Genomic DNA, 23,811 nt, shown 5'->3' with positions numbered 1-23,811 from the left:
ACCTCTTCAGCATGCCATCATGTTTGGCAAAGGCCTGATAACAAGCCATTCATTTGATTCAGGTGTGTGGGAACAAGGATGCATCTAAAAGCTGCAGGACGGTAGCTCTCGAGGACCGGGATTGGGCACCCCTGTCCTAGAGTATTTAAAAGTAGAATGGGAGGGAGAGCCTTCAGCTTTCAGGCCCCTCTTCTGTAGAACCAGCTTCCAGTTTGGTTTTGGGAAACGGACACTCTCTACTTTTAATATTAGGCCTAAAACTTTCCTTTTTAGTAAGGCATATAGTCAGGGCTGGACCAGGTGACCCTGAATCCTCCCTTTGTTATGCTGTGTTAGGTCTAGGCTGCTTGGGGATTCCCATGATGCATTCGGTGTGTCTTCTTCAGTCACTTTTTTCACTCACTATGTGTTTATATACCTCTCTGCATTTAATTATTTTTATTAATAATCTCTGGCTCTCTTCCACAGTATGTCTTTGTCCTGTCTTCCTCCACTCACCCCCAGCCAGTCATGGCAGATTGTTGCCCCCTCCCTAAATCCATTTCTGCCAGAGGTTTTTTCCTATTAAAAGGGAGTTTTTACTTCCCACTGTCACCAAAGCGCTTGCTTACAGGGGGTCATATGATTGTTGAGTTTTTCTTTGTATCATTGTAGGGTCTTTACCTTACAATATAAAACAATTTGAGGCAACTGCTGCTGTGATTTGGTGGAACATAAAAAAACTGAATTGAATTGATAGCTCAGAGCGCTTTACAATGTTATAGAAAGAACCTGATAACTCCTTTTGAGCAAACACTTTGTAACCTTTTGGTGAAGTTGGTACCTATTAACTGTGTGAAATCTTCACTCGTTTAGCGCTGTGCTCCAATAAACTTTCAATGATTCCTGACCCTTTAAAAATAAAAGTTGACAACGTTTATACCCAGTCATACACTCAGATGTAGTTCAGAATGAACATTTAACCATCTCTTTCGAGCAGGTTTGATGGTAGTAGTTACTGTATGTGCATTCTTGGTGAGATTAGCTAAACTGGAAGATTTCCTTGAACTGACTTCTCTAGTCTCCGAATGATGGAAATTACTATCTGTGGAGCCATACTAATGAACGTGTTACTTACTGTGAATGAAGGCTAAATTTGGGATGTACTAGTGGTTCTCAAACTTTTTACAATGAATACCACCTCATAAAGTATGTGGCTCTTGAAGTACCAACATTAAAGTACAGTAGTGTATGCCTATTTAGCACCATATACAGCTTACATGAGACAATTTTATTTCTTTTATGAATGTTATTTATTTTAACTGTCATAAACAGGATGTGACAGTGAAAATAATAATAAAAACTGTAATGCATTAAAACATTTAGAACAGGTAGATTATCCGGTCTTTAAGTGAGGACATACAGTATGAATCCCGCTTCCGGGTCAAAGCTAGTCTGTCTTTATCAAGGCTGTTGTGTTTTTAACATGTTTTAATGCTTTGTATCTTGTTCTGTTTAATCTCAGTAAGACCCTAAAAATGAGGCAGTGATTACTGTCGGACTCTCTTGGTTTTTATTACCACTGTTCATTTTAAAGCTCAGTTTTTAAAACCTTACAATGTAACTAAAGCCCAGCCCATGCAGCAGTATATTAATGAATAATCTTGTATTGTGGATGGATTATCTCAGTTGTTCTCCTGACTGAAGCTTGATTCATTTACATCATCCCAACATGCGATTGCATTTGTCCTTAACCATCGGGAACCCTTGTGTTAGCTTTTATCGAGTGGCAAAGTTAGCGTTCATCCTCCAGCTTCACTGTGCTAATGTGTTTATATCAGGGGTCGACAACCTGCGGCTCCGGAGCCGCCTGTGGCTCTTTAGTCCTTATAGTGCGGCTCCGCGTGGTTTGGGAAAGTAGATTAGTAATAAACAAGTATTTAGTTGAAGTGTATTTTATTTATGTTCTTTTTTTAACTTGTAGTTCTAAATTGGAAGATTATTGTGATATTGAAATATAAAAATAAAATTATATTTTATTATTTTTTCATTGCTCAAAATAAGCGTCACACTCGCGGAAGCCAGTGTACCTGCCAAAATGCCGTGCATTTATCGAGACTTTCAACCCCAGGTAGGCCAATTGTGGGTCTTCGGATCCACATTATGTCAGCAGCTGTTCTCCACCGTGAACTATGTTAAAAACAAACACCGCTCATGCCTCACAGATGACAGCTTACAGTCCTGCTGTTCAGGGGGTTCGGAGGTTCGGGAGCAGAAATTCCATTGTACCACGGCAGACCTGACGATGTTTGCATGAACACGCTTTTCAGCATCTCTTTATTGACCACTTTTCACACATGGTTGCTGACGCATAGAGCCGGCTGTAGCTTTCAAAATGTGTTAATTACATAAATAAAATGTAATTTTCTCTGTAGCACTTCATGGATTTCATAAGCAACACACCTTAGTTGTTCACACAAAGAATAAAGGTAAAAAACAGTATATACAGTGTTATCTTCATTTTATATGTCAAAAAGTATTTGCGGCTCCCAGTGTTTTCTTTTGCATGGAAACTGGGTCCAAATGGCTCTTTGGGTCTTAAAGGTTGCTGACCCCTGGTTTATATTATACTAACCATAGCTGTGTAGCTAGCCATCACGTAGCACATCATTATATACCAGCTAGTCCAACTTCAGTAACCCTACAACATCACTTTAGTTTCCTGTCTTCATTTATGTCGGAAGTGATAGCAGAGCTGTACATTTTAACTTTTTAGAAATCCCTCAATCAGAACATGGTATATTAATTAATCTTAAAAAAGTTTTTGGGTGGGCTCCCTCTAGTGGTACGTGTTTGAGAACCACTGTTCTAGTTAATATAATTCTTTGTGTACTTCTCAGTTATTCTTTCAACTGCTCCTTTGAAGGATCATCTCAATCATCTGCCTCAATCTCACCCAATGCTTAGCACCCTCTTTTGTTATACCAGTCCTGTGCATGTCCTCCTTCACTCATGAATCTTCTCATTCGTTTTTTACTTTTCCCTGGCATCTCCATATTCAGCATCCTTTATGTATTGTGGCAGTAAGGACGGACCACCATAGTTCACACTTTTGACACACTTTAATCCTTGGTTGATGTTTCAACATACCTGCAGCTTTTCAGCTGCCAGCCATACATACACAATAACAACAACAAACTCAGGACCCAGTTAATTCTTTTTATGCAGGGAGGTGTGATTGCTGATGACGCTCCCTTGCGTCGGCTTCCCCTGCCGTCGCGCCACAAACCACACCTGCCACATACCCTCATTGCTCGACTTAGGCCAGGGAGGTCCGGCTGAATCTACTCCTTGCCAGTGGCCAATGGACCAGTGGCAGGGATGAATGGGATCTGGGAGTTGATCACGTATCCAGCGGCGGCACAGCAGGCACAACCCATGGCTCATGGGCAGCTTGCCAGGTGTCTGGTGCAGTAGGCGTGACGTGAGACAGGGCTCACAGGTGGTTTGGCAGTTGTCGGTCCATCCGGTGCACTAATCTCCGGCTCGGCCAGAGCACGTCCCACCGGCGTGACAACTTCTGGCGAAGGCGTGGCAGGTTCCTCCTACATGCACTACACGCTGACCTCCGGAATGGCGTGGGGGTCGCCTCCATTCCCCATGCAGTCAAAGGACCCTGATGAGGCCGGCGGCGTTGTTGGCCAGGAACCAACTGGTCCTGCAGCTGTCAAGCTGTTCAAGTTGGCTTAAGGGTGAGTGCTGTACACCACATCCTGATTAAGTTCCGGATGAAGGCTCTTAGGGTGCTGTTGATCTTGTACAGTTCCAGGCATTTCAGGATCCAGGTGTGGGGCATCAAGTCAAAGGCCTTCTATTAGACAATCCAGGCAGTGCACACATTGGTCAATCTGGTCTTGCAGTCTTGAGCGACTGCTCTGTCTACCAGTAGCTGGTGTTTTGCTCCTCTGCCAATTCCTTTTATGTGCTCCGCTCATGTATTGAATCACGTTCCTGTTCATCTTAGCTGCTATGATGCCTGATAGGAGCTTCCATGTGGTACTGAGGCAGTTTATTCGCCGGTAGTTGGATGGGACTGGTCCCTTCTGGGATAAGGAGTGTCCAGCCTTCAGTTAGGTATTACGATTGTCTCTCGTCGACTAGCATCTGGTTCAGTGGTGCTGCCAGATGCTCATGGAATGCAGTCAGCTTCTTCAGCCAGTAAGCGTGAATCATGTCAGGGCCTAAGGTTGTCCAACCCCAACTCTTCATACTGGAGACCCATTCTTGGATGTCTGTGATGGTTATGCATTTCATCCTTCCCATATGCTCTTCCAGTATTGATCCATCTCTAGCTTTGATGGTGCTTTTCTCATACTGTTCCCCTGCCACTGGGAGTATACCTTAGATGGTTACATGGAGTAGAGCTGGCTTACCCTCTTGCCTTCTATCTCTCTGGTATACCTCTTCAAGTGGCTGGCCAGTGCTGTGAGTCTTTTCTTGGCAGTTTCCAAGGCTAGAAGTATGAGCAGCTTGCTGTACTTCTTAGGCAACTTCTTTATTGCACCTTTCTATGGTCTCATCCTCCATGAGGATACTGTTACTGGGGGCAGGGATAGCTCAGTAGGTAAAGTGGTCGCCCCATGATCGGAAGGTCGGCGGTTCGAATCCACTTAACGGCTACCCTGAGGTACCCCTGAGCAAGGTACCGTCCCTACACACTGCTCCCCGGGCGCCTGCTTAGTGGGCTGCCCACTGCTTCACTGAGTGAATGGGTCAAATGCAGAGAAAAAACAAGTAATTTCCCCATGGGGATCAATAAAGTATCCATTATTATTATTATTATTATTATTACTACTTGTGGCTGTTCACCTTGAAGACAAGCATGTCACTAAGCACTGCTGCCAAGCCCACCTCAGACATGAGCAAGAGACATAAATATGAAGCCATACCAACTCGAATGGTGCCCAGATTAACAAGGTTGACATCAAGTGTTGAGGAACCAGGACACCCTGATGAGAAGTGTGCTAATAGAACAAGATGGCATCGGTGAGCAAGACATGAAAATGAGGCACTTTTGGAATGCTACTATGTAACCATCAGCGCAAGGGGATACATTAATAGGATGGGAGCGCTGGGGGCAGTGACTCTCAAAATAGGCAAGTCAATCTTCACAGAACAGAGCTCAACTTATTACAGGTGGATTTTTTTTGAGACTTCTCCTTTCAGGCGCATGAGCATTTTGGATAAACTAGTCTTTGGTGGAAGGCTTGTCTCTGCTTATCTTCTCCATGGGTATGTCATCTGGACTAACTGCCTTCCAATTTCATTCTCTTCACAGCTGCCCTCAGTTCCTATTTACTAATCCTTCATGATTTGCTGTTTTCCATTGGTTCTTTTCTCTCTCTGTTTATTTCATAACCTTGTTAAAAGTACTCCTTCCAACTTCTCAACATATTCTTTTCAGTTGTTAGTACATTTCCATTTATTTTAATAACCCGGATCTGTTGCATATTCTTTCCAGCTCATTCTCTTTGACTAACAAATTGATAATGTCAGGGAGGTTAAAGTTGGACCCAGAAGGCAGACCTGGAGATGGTGAGATTATTTTTTATTAAGGATGTGGCAAGCTTGGCAAATGTGAAACTGGGAAGAGGGAGCCTCAACTGAGGGGAAAAAGTCAGATTCAATTCTGCTTGTAGTTGCAAACAAATTAATTTTGAATGTGTGTGAATGTTAGATTGAAAACACTTACATAAGAAAAGCCTGGAAAAAATTCTTGAGAATGGGTGAATGAGGGAAGATGTATAAAGCCGCTTTCAGTGCTCAGTTAAAGTAGAAAAGTGCCATATAAGAACCAGTCCATTTACCAATCAGGTATGTGTCTCTGTGCACTGTACCTTGTAAAGTCTATGAATATAGCTTGCTACCAAAGCTAGTTAGCATTAGCTGGTAACTTCGAGACTTGAGCGTAGAATTCTAAGTGTTCACTTTTGGTTATAAAAAACCCCCCAAAAATGTCAGCATCAAAAAGATTATCATAAGGATTTGTAATGTGTAGGTAATAGTCATTATGTCAATCTTTTATTAAGGCCCTCCAAGGTTTGGAGGCCTATCTCCCCCTACCACCACTTCCCCTGCCAGTGGCGGACCCCCTCAGACATCGGTGCGTTGGTGGTTCTTTGTGTCCGGGGATGGGCGTCCAGGTACACACCAGCTCACTCCTTGGCGGCCGCTTATCGGGGCCTGGAGCCTGGGGCTCGCTCGGGCCACTTCGGAGGTGGGGTGCCCCCGGCCTCTCGGCCTGGGGCTCGGTCACTCAGGCGCAGCTGGCTGCCGGCGGAGCTCACGGGCGCGTCACTGCAACTCCCCCTGGCTTCTGCTCCGCGGCTGCTGAGTGAGCCCTCATCTGGGACTCTCCTCAGCTCTTTCTGGGACAGTGGCGCGGCTGCCCCTCTGTTGGTCTTCCTTGGTCTCTTGTGTTCTGGGGGCCTCTGGATGTCTGGAGTTTTGATCTCCTCCACACCTGCTTCATGCCCTGGAGGACGGGGCTGTGGCCCCCCCACACCCTCTAGCAGATTATTACATGAAGGAACCTTTTAAAAAACAAAAAACAAGCGCGTCCATGCTCACAGGTGTACACACGGGTGATCACACCCACAAACTACACCCTTTTTGGCTCATACCTCAAAGCACACTGTGTTCTGTTGATCTTATGTGCTGCACAATAATGTTTAACATTTAGTATTTGCTGTCATATTCCCATATATCATTGTGATGTTGTTTATTCTATTACTCTTGTTCTCTTCTGCTTGCTTTCTTTTTTCTTTCTCAGCAGGTGACCCAGGTGATTGATATATGCATTTTTTTTTCTCTGCCCGTTCTGTTGGTTTTTGTCTTTTGCCCTTCTCCCCCGTCCCTCTTCTCAGCTGTTTCTCTTTCCCTCTTTCTTTCTCCCCTTCTTTCCCCCAGTCAAGTCTGTCCCGTATTCAGTAAGTGAAAATAAAATAAACAATAAAAGGTGAATCAAATGGACCATTACGGCAAGGCTGGGATAGTCAGTTTGGTAAAGTAAATCCGTTGGGCATCTTTCTTTGCCTTTAGACAACAATTCTGATGGCAAAAGAGCGAAACGGGACAGGCCAAAAAAAAGAAAAAAAAAGAAAAAAGAAAAGCCTGGAAAAAATTCTTGAGAATGGGTGAATGAGGGAAGATGTATAAAGCCGCTTTCAATGCTCAGTTAAAGTAGAAAAGTGCCATGTAAGAACCAGTCCATTTACCAATCAGGTATGTGTCTCTGTGCACTGTACCTTGTAAAGTCTATGAATATAGCTTGCTACCAAAGCTAGTTAGCATTAGCTGGTAACTTCGAGACTTGAGCGTAGAATTCTAAGTGTTCACTTTTGGTTATGAAAAACCCCCCAAAAATGTCAGCATCAAAAATATTATCATAAGGATTTGTAATGTGTAGGTAATAGTCATTATGTCAATCTTTTATTTCCAGAAAGTGGGTTTATACACTATTCTGCATTTAATCATTTGTTATTATTAATCAGTGGCTCTCTTCCACATCATGTCTTTGTCCTGACTTCCTCCCATAACTCCCAACTTATTGTGGCAGATGGCCGTCCCTCCCGAGCCTGGTTCTGCTGGAGGTTTATTCCTGTTAAAAGGAAGTTTTTCCTTCCTACTGTCACGAAAGCACTTGCTCATAGGGGGTCATATGATTGTTAGGGCAATTGTTTTTGTGATTTGACATGAACTGAATTGAACTGAACTAAAGTGAATATTAATTCTGCATAATATTTCTCTAAAAGGATGTAAACTGTATGGAGTACTGCACATGTACATTTTTGCCTAATTCCTCATTAAGAATAATTTAGAATACTTTGTAACCTGACTGCTTGAAAAAAAAAAATCACAATATCAAAAATGTCACTAGGGTTGCCATAGAAACTGAACACATGCTTGGTTAACCTTTTAGCTGTTTAAAATGCTGAGGGTAGCTTGGGTAGTGGCATGAAATGTACAGCTATGGTGAATCTGGGACCAAGGATGACTTGAGCTAACTGGCAGATGGTTGTGTTCCTGACTTACTGCTTGCACATAATGGAAAAATCTTAAATGGACTGGTTCTTACATATAGCTTTACTACTCTGAGCACTCAAAGCGCTTTACACAACTTGCCTCATTCACCACTGACACAAGCACTTTTTTCTGTCCTCGTTCTATGTAAGTGCTTTCTATCTAACATTCATAGTGTGTGACTTACAGCCATCAAAAAGGAAGTTGGGGTTAATATCTTGCCCAAGGATATTTGGCATGCAGACTAGAGAAGATGGGGATCACAAACCACCAACTTTCCGATTAGTAGGTGACCTGCTCTACCACCTGAACTAAAGCCACCACAGGACATACTCCAAAGTTGGCTGTCAACATGAATGCTTCAGGAGCAACATTATGTGACCTGTTCTAGGGTGGGGGGCGGGGGACCTGCACCCAGGTCTGGATTTGTTCTTGCTATAAAAGTGACCAAATCTTTATGTGTGTGTGGAAAAACGCTCCCCTAAGTGATTTCCAGAAATTAGTACTCAGACCCCAGGGTGTCTGCACACCAAATCACCTGCAGCAGAAGACACAAAAACACACACAGTCTGCCCAGATCCTGACAGCCAGATGCCATCATTTGATTTCAGCACATAAAGATGTAGCTTTGCTTTTTTTTAAGATTTAAAATTAAACTTTTCTTTTAGTTTGTGGATATCAGCTGTGTCACTGATAGCACACAAACTGAGATATCAAGTAGAAACAGGAAACAATATTACAGGCAGTTCGTGAACATTGGCCCAAAATACTCTTATAATTTTCAGTCCTCTCAGAAATTCAGCTTGAGTTAATGTTGCATTAAATCTGCCATTAATTATGTGTGAGGAAGCGGACACTTTTTAAACCTCGAGAGATGCGGTGGAATGTCTAACTTCACCCAAGCTTTTCCATCAGTGACTCTATGAAGTCTGGGTACTTGCGCATATAGGCACAAACAACATTAGGGACCCATTTCCTGACCCGGAGGCGCAGGGAAACAGCCCACCAAGGAAAACCCCAATGTGCATGTAGCGTACAAGTATACCTACCCCTGCCTGCCCCCTCTCACCTAGGGCAAATCCTGAGTTTAACAGAGTCCAACACCTCTCCAGGAAACTGGTTGCAGACTGTGTACTGTGGTGAGCCTGACTATAGCTAGTTGGTTAAGGCACCAGGTGATCCTGTCTCAGGCAGGGAGACGTGGATTCCTTAAATTTTTCCACTATTATTTTTTTTTCCCTGTCAGAATCGCTCTTTGTCCTCTCTCACCCAGGAACAATTTTAGTGTTCTGTAAGCAATAATATATGATCTTAAAGCAGTATACCTACACTGTACATGCTGACCTTGTATCAAACTTCCACATAGACTAAACCTGTGTTCTGTTTATATTTATTCTTTACTGTCAAACTATTAAACACCACTGAGCGTGCAGCTGAGAGAATAAAAACTAAAACTGTCCTTTAAACATTAATTTAATGAAATCTTTGATTAAAATCTATCAGATGTCTGAATGATAGCATTGTCACATTGATAAGGCAGTTAACTTAGTCTGTATTTTTGTTGGCTTTCTTTCCAGGCTTCAGATAGACTAAACTTGATTAATATAGTAGCTGTTTTCCAGTCTTACTGACCAAACCCCTTAAAGTGCAAACTTTTAATGCTATGTTACTCTACAGTGCTTTTCTCTTTACCTCTCACACTCAGCTGCTTGGTCTCTGGCAGTTACCTTGCTGGTCGTATTACTTGTTTAACCTCTTCAGATTTTTCCCCATAGTATAGTTTCATCTTCCTTTGTAAAATCAGTCACTCTAATGCCAGTACATTTATTCATAATTGTGATTAGTCATTTCTGCTAACGTCACCCATTTTATGTGAATGTACAAGGGAAACCCTGGGGAAACTTAGTGAGTTGATAGCTAGCTTCATGTGACCGCTTGCCACTGTTAGGGTAAGTGAATCCAGATTGACTAATGATACCATGGGTATGCTGAACCAACTTTGTGGTACAGGCCTCAAGTAACATGTCAGTAATTGTGAGAAGAATCACTAAAACTAATAAATTCAGTGTGTAAACTCTTCTTGTTTTTTCTTGTAGACCTTCTATTGGGTCTGTTTGGCTGAGCTGCTGTCATTTCAGCTTCACTTTGCTGTTGATAGGCATACGCAAGCATATCTACAGGTTACAGAAACTAAACAGTAGTGCTTAAATACCAGCCATGTCTTGCCTTTGTTTTGGATTCCCAGTGAGACAAAGACAGTGATATTTTTGATGAAGAATATGTAGAGCATGTAATTCTACATATGCCATGTAAATCTGCATGATGAAGTGACTACTCTTGTCTGGTGGGGTCAGAAGAATTCTTGGATTAAAAAATGGCCTAACTGGCCAAAAAGAAGTCAGCAAGACCCTGAGGTAAAAAATCCTTAGCATTTTACTCTCAGCTTTCCATCTGTAGTAAGGTGATGAAAAGCCAAGCTGTTCGCTACTTCAGAGCTGCCACACTGCTTTGACTCCTCATGGGTCATGTCATCCCTCAGAGGGGGTGGCGGACGTTGGCGCTCTGACATGGAGATAGGCAGCCACGGCTGATGGAGCTAACAAGGCAGTCGGCTCGTTAGCTGCTAATTGAGCTGTTAGTGCCAAGACTGGAGTGTGCCATCTGTTTGTCACAGAGGAACATCTTGTCGCTTAACGCCTGCCGACAAGACCCTCTCTCTCTCCTTCCGTGGTGCGATATTAATAGCTCAAGTCCACAGACGGAAAGAAAAATGAAGAAATTGAAGAAGTGACAAACAAACTGAGAGTTTGGGTGGGTGGGTTGGGGGTGAGGGGGCTCTGTCAGGTCCAGTTAAACCTGACAAGAAACAGCATGTCACTTAGACTCTAAATAAAAAAACTGGAAGTAGTTTTCATTTCAAATCCTTAAATGATCTTTCAAGCAGATTTTTTTTAAGTCAACATAAATAATTTCTTGCATCTTCTTTTGGAAAGATGTAAAAAAAAAAAAAAAACCCTCTTTTTTGTGGTTTATGAATTGAATGGTGTTCATAGTGAATTTTCAAATTCAACCAATACTTTTAGGAGGCTCACTGTGAGTAGTAGTGGAGTAGAAGTTGCCCATTCTCACATCTAGCACCTAGCAGGAGAGGTTACCTCATATTCATTCTCACTACTCTAATTCCATACCAGGTATAAGATAAAAACATGTAGAAGCTGTTGGTGTAGTATATCCAAACTGCTGACCCTTAAGCATCCTTCATGCTACTTAGCTGCAGCTGTTGCATGGTGACATAAACAGGAAAAATATAGAACTGAAATGAATGGATCAGACAAATTGGATCAGCGCTTCCCTCCTGAAAGTACTCTGTTTGGCCTTGTTGAAGGTACTGCCTAGTGGGTTCAACCTTAGAGACCAAGCACCCACTTACACACTGTGTATTCTTTGAACTCTTTTCCAGAGACTTGACAAATAAATGGCTGCGTGTGGTGGCCAAACGTTCTGGAGCGGTTGAAGTTTGTGTACTACCATACATACCTTTTTGACTGTGTTATCTTTGAATATAACAAGTTTCAGTATAAAATGTCTTTGGAAATAGGGCTGGGCCATATTATACCGTTCACGGTAATACCAGTATAATGTTAGGCAACGATAGGAAAATAAAATATCGCGATAGAATATGAGTAAAACGCGCATGCGCAGTGCCTTTGTTTTAATACGCACATGGCCGATTGTTGAGTGAAACAGATGAACCAGAATTGGTTTGTGAAAATGGTGCAACTTCAGTGATGTGGAACTGGTTTGGTGTTTGTCCGTCAGATACACAACAAAGCACATTTTTTTGCAGAACATAGAATAGAATAGAATTGCCTTTATTGTCATTGTACAGAGTACAACGAAATTGGAGTGCCACTCCCTTGGTGCAAGATTCAATAATAAATATAATGTAAAATATAAAAAGTACAATAAAACAATCACAAGTATTCAAACAATAGTAAGTAAGATATATACAGCATAGCAGCATTAATATAATGACAGTATGAATAGCAGCATGATATAATGGCAGTGACGGTATGGTATAGCTAAGCAGGTTCAATTGTTTTTGTGCTTATTTACTACGGTGATAGCTCTGGGAAAGAAGCTATCCCTGAATCTGTTTGTCCTGGTTTTATGTGACCTGTACCGTCGGCCTGACAGTAATAGTTCAAACTGTTGATTGCTGGGGTGAGAGTGGTCCTTGATGATATTGCCAGCTCTGCTGAGGTACCGAGAGTTTGCAATGACCTCCAGGCTGGCCAGAGAGCAGCCAGTGATCTTCTGGGCTGTGTTGATGACCCTCTGCAGTACTTTCCTGTCCGCAGCTGAGCACCCTGCATACCATGTTGTTATGCCGTACGTTAGGATGCTCTCTATGGTGGCTCTGTAAAATGTCACCAGCAGCCTCTCCTCCAGGTTGTTCCTCCTGAGCACTCTCAGAAAGTGGAGATGTTGCTGGGCCTTTTTTACCACTGCCGTGGTATTTGCAGTCCAGGAGAGGTCATCAGAGGTCTGCACGCCCAGAAACCTCATGGAGCGTACCCTCTCCACACAGTTCCCGTGAATGTAAAGTGGGGCCGGGTCTGCTCTGCCCTTCCTGAAGTCCAAGATAAGTTCTTTAGTTTTCATGGTGATCAGTTGGAGGTTGTTAACTGAACACCACTCAGTCAGTCTGTTAACCTCATCTCTGTAGTCCGACTCATCCCCCCTTGAGATTGTGTTTGAGAGATGGGTAGGGGAGCAGTCATGCAAGCGGCCGTCGTTATTGTCGTATTTGTCGGACTAAGATGCTCTTAAATCTGGGAGTAATCTGGGTAACTCCGTATGCTTCAGGTCAAACAAACACTGCAGCATCACTGAGAGTTAAAAACTGTCTAAATTCTTTCATCTTTAATAAAACGATCAGCATTGCTGCTTTAGCAGGTGTAACTATGAAGTTTAACTTCCAGGCATCTATGAAAACAAAAGTTATTACATTTAACGGAGTTAGAAGTTAGCAGGAAGCTAGCGGGAGTTAGCTCGCTAGTTTTGCTAGTTACCTAAGCATGATATTGCATGTTCTGACTGAGAGATTTCTGAAAAAATTCAAACGTACAGCTCTGCTATCACTTCCAACATAAATGAAGAGAGGAAACTAAATAGCAGTGACGTTTGTAGGGTTACTGAAGTTGGGCTAGCTGGTATATAATGATGTGCTACGTGATCGCTAGCGACACAGCTATGTTAGCATAACATACACAGTGAAGCTGGAGGACGAACACTAACACTTTTCCACTTATAAAAGTTAACGTTAAGGTTCCTGATAGTTAGAGACAAATGCAATCGCATGGCAGGATGCTGTAAACGGACCAAACTTCAGTCAGGAGAACAACTGAGATAATCCATCCACAATACGAGGTTAGTCATTAATATACTGCAACAACATGGGAATAGAGCAGCTGCCAGAGAATTCAACATTAATGAATCAATGGTACAGAAGTGGAGGAAGCAAGAAGAATGAGTTTAATAAAGTTTGATTTATCTGACTGCTTTGTTTCACTTAATGTGCCTTATAATCCTGTGCACCTTATGGTCCGAAAAATACGTACTGCACACTGCAGTTTAATGTTGCAAAGCACCTCTTTTTAACTTCAGTGGATATTATACATGGTTATGCTCAGGATATGTCAGCCCATTTCTACTGGAAATGCCTTTTGGTTAAACTTTCAGCAAGGAATTTGCATTTGCACTGTTACATTTTTATAAAGCTTTAATGTACATAAAAACCAGCTTCTTGTTTAAGTGAAAATAAATGGAAGGTTGTCTTTTTGCGCTAGTAATGTTGTGTAGTTGTATTTTGTCTCGCATCAATTATATATCGTTATATTATTATATATATATATCGTTATCGCAAATTTTCAAATATATATCGTGATAAATATTTATGGCCATATCGCCCTGCTCTATTTGGAAAGACCATTCATTTCTGCCTTTTCTCATTTTACTTGATTTTTCTTTCAATATCAGTCACGTCTTAACACTGAATGTCAGCATAAATCTTTGCCTCTTTCGGCTTAATCACAACAATATGCAAATACGCAAACTCTACACAGACTGGAACCTTTTTTTTTTTTAAATGAACAAATGAACATTGAAAAAAGTATTCTTCCCAAGTGAGTTACAGAATCATCAAGGCACGAATGCTATTTATTCTTAATTCGCAAAAGATTCAGTGTATTTCAACCAGTGATCTCTCGCCTAGTTTTTCAAAGAGTCTTTGAAATCAAAGTATAAAGTCATGACATTTCTGTAACATTTTGTATCCTAAAGTGGCTGAGCTGGAAGAAAAACTATTTCACAGAAGCACAATCAAACAAAAGAACAACCTTCACTTTACAATTTCATGTATTTGAATTTTAGACAATATCACTTTATTTTATTAAAAGAAACATTTGATCTACCCACTGTCATTTTGCTATACAAACGGACTCTTTTGACTTTCAAATGACAGGTAATCCAGTACAGACGCAACCTGTGTTGAAGGTGAAACTGTTTCTCTCCTGGTTGTCTTCTCTCCTGAGTTGCTTGTTGCCTGGTGAAGAGCTGTGTGTGTGTGTGTGTGTGTGTGTGTTTTGGGGGGGGGACTGTCAGCTCACTAGAGGCGCTAATTTGTTAATGTTCCTTCTGTTAGGAATCCTAATTACTGTTGTAAGCTTCATGCCTAATTTAGTGATTATGTGCGAGATGACTGAGCTAATGAACATCTCAAGATGTTCCAGTTGTTCCACACCTTTTTCCTGCTTTTTATCTTTTTAAATTCTAGCAGAGAATTAATAATAGAAGAGTTAACCTTTGGACTGGTTCTTAATTGTAGTATTTTTGAGTTTGTAGTGCCTAATTGTGGCATTTTGTTTTGCATCTCCCACAGTTACAGGAATTTGTGAAGAGGATGTTCAGCCATGTCTAAACTTTGGAACAAACTGTGTTTTCTCTCAAGTCCTAGGTTTATCTTTCTTAAAACAATAAAATCATTCACATAAATTATCTTTTATTAGTCATGCATTTTGGCTATAAGGATCCCAACACTCATATGTTTGATAAACAAAGAATATTTACAAAAATGTAACATCAATTTATTGTTTTACGATTGAAAAGCACTGAAATGATAATAAAGTCTATAGATTAATTTAAAAAGTTTTATAAAGGGAGGTGCAAGGAGGAAAAATAAAACTAATGCATTGTTCTATGCTGATAGTAAGGCATGGACAGGTTTGTGAAAAACTGCAGGTAAACCTGAAGTAGCAGAGGCATCAGATGAGTCCTCATCAGACACCACAACTGCCCCCCCCCCCGTCTTGATTTTGAAAATCGTTTCAATATCATTTTAAACTATACTTTAAACTTTATCTAGCGGATGTTAAGTTTGATAAGATGAGTGGCTTGAAAGAAATGTTTAATCTGTGGAAGTTCTCCAAAAAAGAAGGCAAAATTAGTCTAAATAACCCGTACACGTCACTAAGGTCTGACGCTTTATTAGCCAATCTTTGTTGGTTTGTTTTAACTTATCTGTCTGGTGTGCATGTATTTTATCTTTAGGGCTGGTTCAGTCCTGGTCAGGTGTTTGTCCTGGATGAGTACTGTGCTCGGTATGGTGTTCGAGGCTGCCACCGCCATCTGAGCTACCTGAAGGAGCTGATGGATTATTCGGAGAACAATGCTCTCGTCGACCCAATGCTGCTACACTACAGCTATGCCTTCTGCGCCTCCCACGTCCACGGAAACAGGTAGTTAGGAATCATTAGAGTAACTGCACTCCACAGGCATGGAGATCTTTGTCTCATTTCTACAGAATGAAAAGGTCTAAATAAGAGCATAGATGGTAACAAATGTTGATCACTTAACATCCACTCGCTTGGTGGCAAATCACTTAGTGCTATTGTTAGGGCTAGGTTTTATTTTATCCACATGGTAAATAAGCATAGTTTAGGAAACTAGAAGATGTTAACTTTAAAATCAAATCTCTAACATACATTTTAGCTTACAGTTCTTCAAGATTTCCATTTGGGAATTTCAGATATGTCAAATATTTATATGGAATAGATAATTCCATGTAAAGTAGTCTGGTGCTTGCTAAGATGTTAGGTTTTGGGACTGCAGGGATTAAAGTATACCAATGCCAGCACTGTGTGTGGGTAGCAAACTCGAGCTGCACATCCACCCCTAACACCCTTTGTGAACTTTTGTGTGTGTGTTTTATGATATCACAATGTTTATCTTTGCTCCTGATGAACCAGAGTCACAATTCCTTATGGTTGTTAGAGAGCTTCAGTAGTTGAATATAAACAAAAATCCTTTTTTTTTCTCTTAATTGTTTGCTAAAATCACAGACGCTGCTGTTTTTTCCTCTACGTATTGTTAAAGGCACCTCAGTTTTGGTCATTTTTATTCATGTTTCTGTATTTATCCCTTATTCTTTTATATTGGCTTTATTTCTGCTTCTTTTACTTTTTAATTTCCTAATTATAAAAATTGTATTCCCGTTTAATTATACCTTTCTATATTAGCTTTTGTAAGGCACTTTGTGACTCTTATCTCTGAAAAACTATATAAATATATATTTCACGACTTCTTAAAGCAGTCGTACTCTTTTGCTTTGCACTAATCTTTCTTCTTGTTCTTTCACATAGTCCTTTTAGGGTTCACCACAGTGGATCAGCTGCCTCCATCTCACCCTAGCATTCAGTTCAGTCCTACTTAATTGCATTCATAAATATTCTCAGTGGTTTTCCACTTTTCATTCTCTTCATAGCTGCCCTTACTTTCACCTTACTTACCCTCTTCGTCCTGTTTTTTTCTCCATCAATCCTGCTCTCTCTCTTATTCTCTTCATTCATCTCCCCCATCAAAGTACTCCTTCCATCTTCTCAGCACAGTCTCTTCTCTTGTTAGTACAGTTCCATCTTTACTCCTTTCTTTATGTTCAACCTTATGCTCAACTCAATAAACAGCTTGTCTACTTTCTTCATCTCTTCGACTATCCCACTTTAGCTTTGCTTTGTCTTCTATCCTCCGTCCACAGCATACACTACATATCTTCTTGGCAGTTTCCCTCACTACCACAGCCATTTCTGTTCTTTTCGCAAAATTCATCTGCCTCCACATTCCTCACCTTAACACCATACCAACCCAAGACCTAATCATCACCTGTGTTCGCTTCACCTACATGTCCACTGAAGTCTGTCCAATCATCACTCTTTCCACCAGGAATACTTTCTGCCACTAATCCCACTTGTGGGGCTAATGCGCTGACAACAGTCAACATCACACCTTCAGCTTTACTTCCAGAACACTCTTTATATACTTTTCCTTGTTTCATTTTTGTATAGTAGCTCCACCTCAGTTGTGATTTAACAGTTCTTGTTAACAGCTAGTTTTTCTCTCCTTTATGAATGATAATTTATTCTGAAGGGTCGGCCATTAACCTATTTCTTCTCACAATTTAATTCCAAACTAAAAGTTATTTTCTCATGTCTTATCGTTTTATCGTTTTATTGTTTTAGTGGCTTTTTTCATTTTTATGGCAAATTGAAAACATGTTTGCAGCTTATGTCTCTATTTTAGTGGCTTAAATGACACTATGACTGTGTTTTATTTTTTTAAGTAATGAAAAACAACAAAGCAATTTTGTAAGGTTTGATTTTCCTGCTTTGCAGCCTTTGTGAAGAAACTATAAAACAGTATTATAACTTACAGGATTAAACAGTAGTGTTCAGTTATATGTTAATGCCTTTATAATAACCTTTTAGTCTTAAGAGATGTGAGCAAATATTGCACGTTTTTCACAATTTACAACAATAACAGTGCAAACATCTTCCTGATATGCAGTGTCAGGAAGCTGTACCTTGTCTGCTATGACAGAATCAAATTGGATCCATCTAAATTTGGTGAACATTGTGGGGCTAATGGTTGCATCTTTGGAATAAAGCGGTTTCCTGCATCAAAAAAGCAAAGAAGCAAGTGTCTAAGCTACAGCATCTCTAATCCTCCCAGTTGTAGCTAAGTTCCTCGTGGAAGTGTTTATTTACAGGCCCTGTCCCTTATGATAATGGGAGCCAAAGTGTCACTACACTACACAAATTTTGTAAAATACAACATAATCAATTGTGTCTGACCTTTAAATCAATAACTTGTGCTGTGTGTTTGATAAAACAGTCAAACTTTAGCCGGCTTCAAAAGGAACTCTGAGATGACTTGTTTGAAGGTTTGCGTAAGTTTGATGAGATGGATTTGAATCAGGATCGAGTTTAAAGGAGCATTATCAGAGCCAGCGGGAGTCACCTGTCAGTTGAGATCTCTTCTGCTCAGAGCCATCTACACCGCAGCAACACAGGATGTGACAGCAGCTTTTACCTCCCCCAACCCTTTAAACAACAATCCTCTCCATCTACACAGACGTAAATAGGAGAGGAGGTAGGTGACAAACAGAATCACATGCCACTCGGCCTCATCTCCTTTCTACAAATGTAAGGTGAAGTGGCATCTACACCCAGTGCTCTGCCATGCCGCTCAGCAAGCTCGACTCATGACAACTCTTGTCAACTGACATCATCACTAAAGAGCCAGAGGGTTAGTTGGATCCCGCAGGCAGATGTAGTACTTATTGTTTTCACTTGAGCCAAACTGAAAGCAAACACACAAACTTAAGTCTACAGGGATACATCTCCCCATCACCATCCCCAACCCCAGAGAAGCATTGACAGCAGCCTCGCCTCCATTGCACTTGCTTCATTTAGCAGCAACAATACATCTAAGCCCCGACAAGCTGTCACTCAACACTCTGCCTTGAGTGCTACCAAACCAAACACCGCTTTGTGTTGTGTTTCTCTCAGCTCGGCACATTTTGAGTTTGGCTTCTTGCCAACCTGTGCCCCGTCTGATTTGTTTTCAGCTGTAATTTCATTCAGAGGGTTTGAGTGACATTTGCTGGGAAAATTCAGTTTCTCGTATCATTTGAAAGCTCTTGATGATCTCTTTGTGAGTATCAGAGAAAATATGTCAGCTTCCAACTCACTGAATTGATTTTAGTAACCACTAAAGACCCCATTTAAAAGAGATTTTTCTGTGCCTTTGTGCTTGCTTTTTTATTTGTTGTAAAGTTTTCATGGAAATGTTACAGAAAGTGCACACAGACAACAAATCTGCTGGCATGGTGCATTCACATTCAACCTTATTGATTGGAAAAAAATCAGTTATTTTGTCTGAGTTGTTTTGAATTAGGCAATGTTTTGACAGTTATGGGAACACTTGACTGGCTTCATACTGCCAAACAGACTTTGGTATCAAACTGCTTTAGTCAAGGACGTTAAAAGTGATATTCATGTAAATGAAAAATAGGAAATATTATTATATTAATTACGCATAAAATTGCAACAAACTCTGAAATATTAAAGTCAGTTTTCGTATTGTTTAGGTTTTAAAGTAAAGCTTTAAAACCTAAACAATGGGGCCTGTTTCACTATTGTCACATATGTAACATAACTTGTGAAATGTTATTCCTTGATAGCTTTGTTTAGACTGTTTAGACTGCATTTGGAATTTTACAGCTTATGTTGCCTCGATGTGGCTTAATCGATCTTCAAATGCGCCCTTCAAAAAATGTCAGGCTGGACATTAAAGAACCAGGAAGTGCAGAGGATTAGTAAGGAGGAAATGAGGACGACAATCAAGAGGATGTAGAGTGGAAAGACACTTGGTTCAGGTTTGAAGGTATGGAAATGTTTAGGAGAAAGGCCGGTGGACTTTTTAACCAGATTGTTTTATACAGTCCTAAAAGTGAGAAGAACACATATGTGTGAATGAGAAGGTGTAGTAAAGATGTAAGTAGAGGTAGTGAAGGTGGACAAGTTTAAGTATCTGGGGTCAATTATCCAAAGCAATGGACAGTGCACAAGAGAGGCGAAGAAGAGAGTGTAGGCAGTGGTTGAAGGCATATATTAGAGGTGATCTTTGACAGAAGGATAGCAGTGAAAGGGAAGGTTGATAAAATAATAGTGAAACATGCCATGATTTATGATTTGGAGACGGTGGCACTAACAAAAAGACGAGAGGCTGACTTGGAAATAGCAGAGCTGAAGATGTTGAAGATTTTTAATGGAAGCAACCAGAATGGAAAGAATTGGTTGACTGAATAGTTGTTAACTTGTGCCTGACCGATCCAGTAACAAAATCTTATTCTTGATGAGCTGCATGTTTGATCTGGCAAAGATTTTACACCAGATGGCCTTCCTGATGCAACCTACCCCGTTTATGTGTACCGCTGTGGCTCAGGACACAGATATCATTAAGAACAGCAACTTGAATAACTGCTGTTACTTACAGGAGTTAGTTTTGAGGGTATTTCCTACCTAAAGTAATTCCTCTAAAGATTTCTCATGCGGGGAGTTTTCTTTACACACAGAGATTTATAGTTTTCCTTTTCCATGAGGTTCTCTGCTGGAAGTAGTACTAAAGGTCTGATGACCTCTGATTTCCTTTTTTCTGAATTCAGACAAAACTTGTTTCTAAAAGTCTTAGAAACATGGTTTCTAAGCAGGTACCTACTCTGAATGGCATTGCCTTGGCCTCTGTATATAATGACATTGTGAGGAATCTTGAAGTCATTTGTAACCAGGATATACCCTTCAGTGTGCTCGTTAACTGACTGTGATTGAATCCTTTCTGTCATCTGCACAATGCTGCTAAAATTAAAATGTTTTCTTCCATTTTTTCCTCTTAAATTAGAAACATCCTGTGTATGATGCTGAAAAATTAGTTTGATTTAAATAATTTTATGCTTTACTATGTAATCAGAAGCACACATGGATCAACTCACATGCAGCCTGTTTTTTCAGTTGATCCTGTTTTTTTCTCTTTACTTTTACTTTTCTTGCTTTTTTTCTTAGTTTTTTACTTAGTATTTTAGAGAGTTTGTTTTAATATCTTTCTTTTCAAAAATGTGGATCGAGCTCGTTTTGGTTCTCCTTGTTACCGTGGAACTGTTACTTTCATTGAGGAATGGGACCGTGGCGCAGCAGCTACACACCGCACACTTTGTTTACTCCAGAGATCAGCTGATCACCCTGATGCCAGCCAGCTAACCAGCCAGAACCATGGATATACCGGCTGAAATCTGGAGAAAAATACACCATGGATGCAGAGGTGGAGGACAGAAGAAGAGAAGGAGGGAGACGGCGAGATAGCAGAGGCCTAAACAGAGAAAGAGGTACAAAACATGTCTGTCATCAGGATATGCCTGATCACAACACATCTGCAGAAGGTCTGGAGCAGCTGTTCAGGCCGACAGGGACAGTGCAGCCAGTGGTGAGCAGAAAGGAGGGCTTGCCGTTCTTGTTAATAACTAGTGATATAACCCTGCTCACATAACAATGAAAGAGCAGATTTGTTGCCCGGACACTGAACGGTGCACTGTTGGGATTTACTCATGTAATCTTGTTGGCGGTTTATGCTCCTCCTTCTGCTAACCCCACAGCTGCATGTGACATTACCCACTCCGCCATAGCCCGGTTACAGACTAAGCACCCGAGTGCCTTTATTGCTATCTCAGGTGACTTCAACCATGTCACCTTGGACACTACACTGCCAACTGCGTGTGTGTGTGTGTGTGTGTGTGTGTGTGTGTGTGTGTGTGTGTGTGTGTGTGTGTGTATACACTACCGGTCACACTCATGGCATTCTTTCTACAATGTACATTAAATATTCTTCAGAAAGTTCTTCCCATATCTCTTACATAAGTTCATATAAATGTGTGGCACTTGTAGGTTGCTTTGCTTTCACTGTTCTGTCCAGTTCACCCCAAACCAGCTCGATGGGTTTAAGTCTGGAGACTGTGCTGGCCACTTCATGTTTTCAAGCTCACCATCTCGTTCTTTTTTCCTGAGATAGTTCTGGCATAGCATGTACTTATGCTTTGGGTTGTTATCTTGCTGTAGAATGAACCCCTGACCAACTAGGCACATATCAGAGGGTATTGCAATGCTGTGGTAGCCATTTTGGTTCAGGGAGCCTCCCACTCTGTACAAGTCAGTGACCCTGGATCCAGCAAAACAGCCCCAGACTGTCACACTTCCTCCTCTATGTTTGAGTTGATGCCACACACTGTGGAACCATCCTCTCGCCTACTTAGCGGCATACAAAGATCCTGCGTGATGAACCAAAGATTTCAGATTTTGATTAATCGGTCCGTAATACCTTCTTCCAGACTTCAGTAGTCCAATGATGGTGTTTAATGGCCCAGGAAAGCCTTCTTGCCTTATTCTGACATCTTAGCAATGCCTTTATTGCTGCAACTCATCCTGTCAAATCTGCAGCTCAAAGTCTTGTCTTTGAAACTCAGACTTGCTTACTACCACCACTATTAAGCTGTGCTTGAAGCTGTTGTCCTGTGAGCTGCTTATCACACAGAAACTTGTCCTCTGGTTCAGTGGTGGCTTTGGGTCTGCCAGACCTTTTCCTGTCAGAGTTTGCCCCAGTTTCTGTGTGCTTTTAAAAAAAAATAAATTTATTTTTTATTTTTTTATTATAAATTTTATTTTCAGTCACAGCAGCATGTTAATAACAAAACATTGAACATACAGTAGTTTGCTGCTCAGTATTTACAATATCCCAAAAAATAACAGAAATGGAGAAGGAAAACAAACAAACCAAAGAAACCCCTGCAAAACAACAAAAAAAAACCCAACAACAAACAAATATAAAAATAAAATGTATAAGGGACATTCAGTGTACAGTTAACTATGATAGTGATATAGAGATATGGCATCTGGTGATGACAAGGTGGTCATTTTAAATGTTTCCATGTACATCAGGAATGGCTGCCATGCCTTAAGAAATTTGGTAGTTGAACCTGCCAATGTATATCTCATCTTTTCTAAATGTAAAAACCTCATGAGCTCTGCAAGCCACTGTTCATGTGTGGGAGGAGCTTCCTGCTTCCATCTTAAAAGTATAAGGCGCCTTGCGATAAGTGAAGCAAAGGCAATAGAATTCGAATAGCATTTTGGCAAAGTGATGTCTTGAGGTATCATCCCAAAGATAGCCGTTAGAGCAGAAGGATCATATTTAACGTTATACATCTCTGACAGAGTGTTAAATATAGACAAATCAAATCACTTTTATTGTCACATCACATGTGCAGGTACATTGGTACAGCACATGTGAGTGAAATTCTTGTGTGCGAGCTTCACAAGCAACAGAGTTGTGCAAAATACAATAACGTAAACAAGCAAAATACAAGAATGGCTACATCTGAACTAATAAATATATGTACAATATATAATAGTATATGCATTTCTGGATGTGTATACTAAATGTTTTTCTACGTGTGTGTGTGTGTGTGTGTGTGTATACACATATTTTACAAATTAAATAGAGTAAACAATAAATAAAATATATAAAAATATACAGAGTTGAGACATGTGCAAAACAGTGGCATTACTGTACAGTATGGAGTGCATAATGTTGAAGTTCCAGTAGTGAAGCTGAGGTGTCTATGAAGTGTTCAGCAGTCTGATGGCCTGATGGAAGAAGCTGTCTCTCAGTCTGCTGGTACGGGACCGGATGCTGCAGAACCTCCTTCCTGATGGAAGCAGTCTGAACAGTTTATGGCTGGGGTGACTGGAGTCCTTGATGATCCTCCCCGCTTTCCTCAGGCAGCGCTTCCTGTAGATGTCTTGGAGG

General features: G+C 40.8%; 1 protein-coding gene across 4 annotated transcripts in view; it reads left to right on the top strand.

The window, feature by feature from the left end:
* cadps2 (Ca++-dependent secretion activator 2) overlaps positions 1–23,811 on the top strand; it is a 191,916-nt gene that overhangs the window by 79,207 nt on the left and 88,898 nt on the right. For all 4 annotated transcript variants that reach the window (XM_076886194.1, XM_004556192.3, XM_076886195.1 and 1 more), the window contains exon 13: positions 15,673–15,860. In XM_076886194.1, coding sequence (XP_076742309.1) covers positions 15,673–15,860 — 188 coding nt within the window. The remainder of the gene's footprint in view (positions 1–15,672; positions 15,861–23,811) is intronic.

The sequence above is a fragment of the Maylandia zebra genome, linkage group LG7, assembly GCF_041146795.1.
Source record: "Maylandia zebra isolate NMK-2024a linkage group LG7, Mzebra_GT3a, whole genome shotgun sequence".
Lineage (NCBI taxonomy): Eukaryota > Metazoa > Chordata > Actinopteri > Cichliformes > Cichlidae > Maylandia > Maylandia zebra.
Note: the sequence above shows the minus strand (reverse complement) of the source record. Positions and strands in the feature narration are given on the sequence as shown.